Source organism: Montipora foliosa, chromosome 11 (genome assembly GCF_036669935.1).
Source record: "Montipora foliosa isolate CH-2021 chromosome 11, ASM3666993v2, whole genome shotgun sequence".
NCBI classification, from domain to species: domain Eukaryota; kingdom Metazoa; phylum Cnidaria; class Anthozoa; order Scleractinia; family Acroporidae; genus Montipora; species Montipora foliosa.
In genome coordinates, this window is record NC_090879.1 from 49,475,357 (window position 1) to 49,477,856 (window position 2,500).

The 2,500-nt window shown below is 38.7% G+C and overlaps 1 protein-coding gene across 1 annotated transcript in view; it reads left to right on the forward strand.

Moving 5' to 3' along the window:
* The window catches only part of LOC137975629 (GATOR1 complex protein DEPDC5-like), a 41,744-nt gene that overhangs the window by 3,302 nt on the left and 35,942 nt on the right, over positions 1-2,500 (forward strand). Inside the window, exons 3-4 of the mRNA XM_068822762.1 lie at positions 247-504; positions 2,193-2,327. Of these exons, the coding sequence (XP_068678863.1) occupies positions 247-504; positions 2,193-2,327 (393 nt within the window). The remainder of the gene's footprint in view (positions 1-246; positions 505-2,192; positions 2,328-2,500) is intronic.

A 2,500-nucleotide genomic window follows, 5' to 3' on the forward strand; every position in this document is an offset into this window, starting at 1 on the left:
TGTCAACTTTTCTTCTCTTCGTACATGCAATGTACAATCATGTAATCACGTGCACTTCTGGACATAAACAAGTTTGTGTGCAAACATTCTGTTCATTTGCCTCCAGGCAACCCTGGTCCAGTAATCTACCAGTGATCTGGTAGAGGATTATTCATCAATCTGTAAGTTACACAAATTCCCAGGAATTTGCTGTAGGGTCTTAGTCAATCACAAGGCAGATTATCATACTGACTGCAATAATTCCAGGTGACTTTCCCCCGGATGCTGTGGCAAGCATTCAGAAGGATCCTTATGGGAGATTTTACGAAGATTTTTATCAAGTGGTAGCATTAAATGAGAGGAGAGATGACTGGATTCCAGTTCTTGTGACCTTAAAGCAGTGTTTTAATCAATATCCATCACTCACTAACTGTTGTGACATTTCTAAATGTGGTAACATCATTGGAAGAAATTCAAACTCTCTTGATGGAAATTTCTTAGAGGCAATCAATTTGTCTTTGAATGGTAAGATTTCTTAGTGTACACTGTTACAGTAGGATTCCGCTCTTTAACCCTTGAACCTGAAAACAAAAGTCATACAATCCACAGCTATTTCTTAGCAAAGGAAGAGCACTTCTTCCTGACCTGGGATTTTTCCTTTTAGTAGTTGTGTTTCATGTCAGCATTAAAACATCAGTGTCGATGGGAGGCATGGTGTCATGTCTTTTTTTATTTCCTACGGTACATTGGCCCTGTCATAGGTAAGAATAGGAGGTAGCATGGTCAGGTGGTAAGGGCCTTGGATTTGTTTGTGGTTGCACTTTGTTCAAATCCTGCTCTCGCCACTGGGTGCACTGGGTGCGGCCAAACTCTGTAAATCGCTGACAAGTTGACTTCTCCCATTTGGGGCTCTTAGGCCCGTTTTAAACGTTGCATTTTACATGTGCCGAATCTAATGCAAATGAGAAAAATCCATTGTTTTCCTCATTTGCATTAGATTTGGCACATGTAAAATGCAACGTGTAAAACGGGCCTTAAGGACACTGTGTTGTGTATAATAAATTACTTTTATTTATTTATTATTTAACCATTGACTCCTAAACCCCCCACTCCCTCCCCCCCCCACCAATCAATCAATCAGTCAATCAATCAATCAATCAATCAATCAATCAATCAATCAATCAACTTTATTTAAAACACGGTAATTGGCTCAGCAAGCTGGTTTTCAGACATGCCATGTAAGAATTACAAGATATAAATGTTAAATATTACAAGAATTACAAGATATCAATGTTAAAGTAACAATTATCATAATTTACTATATTATAATACAAAACAAGCCATGTAAAAATGTGCCCTAGCAATGTAAAATGTGTCCTAGGATATCGCATGTTTAAAGCTTGCAAGATCCCTTTGGGGTGATGTAGCAGCTCTCGTAACATATACATAATGTGATTCAGGCTCACTACCCTAGCCAAAAACAAAAGACCAAACAATGACTTAGACTTAAAAAGCTGCTTACAATACCAAACAATAGCAGGTTAGAATAATATTATTAGAGCTGCTACACTACTGCCAAAATCGCTACACTACATGTACTTCCAAATTGACCAGTAAAATCGTCTGGCATTAGGCAGAGTAAAACCTATTGGTAAGTGTCACTCCTAGGGGTCAGCAGGTTAACAGAAAGGGCATGCCCAAGTGCGCCATTGAGAGGTTTAAGTTGTCAAAACCAGTTTGGTTTTAGTTATCATGAAAGCATACGAAAAAACCAACTTTCTAAAATACCAGATGGCAGTTTCACAAATGGCCTTCTCAGCCCGAAAAGTTATTGTAACTTTATTCTGAGAATAAAGACCCAGGGCACTTGCCTTGAGATTTAGAGATCCCATCCTCAAGACTCATCCTGACCACTAGCTGGAGTTATTCCTTGTACATGTACATGTAGTCCCTGGTTTGGCTTCTCAACTGTGCTTTACCTCGGGCCTGTTGGGATTTTTAAGAGTTGTTGTTCCATTGTACCATCAACGTTTCATTGACCTTGAACAGTTCCCATCGGGAGTGGTCAATTATTATTATTATTATTATTATTATTATTATTATTATTATTAAAGCGTAGTGCCTGTGAACTGCATGTAGCTTGACAGCTAAGTGCATTTACACGGTAAAGTAACAATTTAGTACAGATGTCTTCACATCATGTTAATTTTCAGCATTTGAGAGGCACCATATTGATCGCAACTTTGAACGCACTGGTCAGACTGTTATTGTTGTTGCACCTGGGTCTGGAGTCTTTGAAGTTGATCGGGAATTGACCAGCATCACGAAACAAAGATTACTTGATAGCGGTAAGTTTTGTAATAATATTGCTAGTGTTTCTGGTTGATGTACATGTAACGCGTGCTCTGATTGCCTAAGAACAACTAACTGCTTGGGCATTATTCTCCCGCAATGCCCACGGGCTGATTATGCAAATTATTTTTTGTTCCTTAGAACCGTTCTGTTAGCCATGTAATAAACA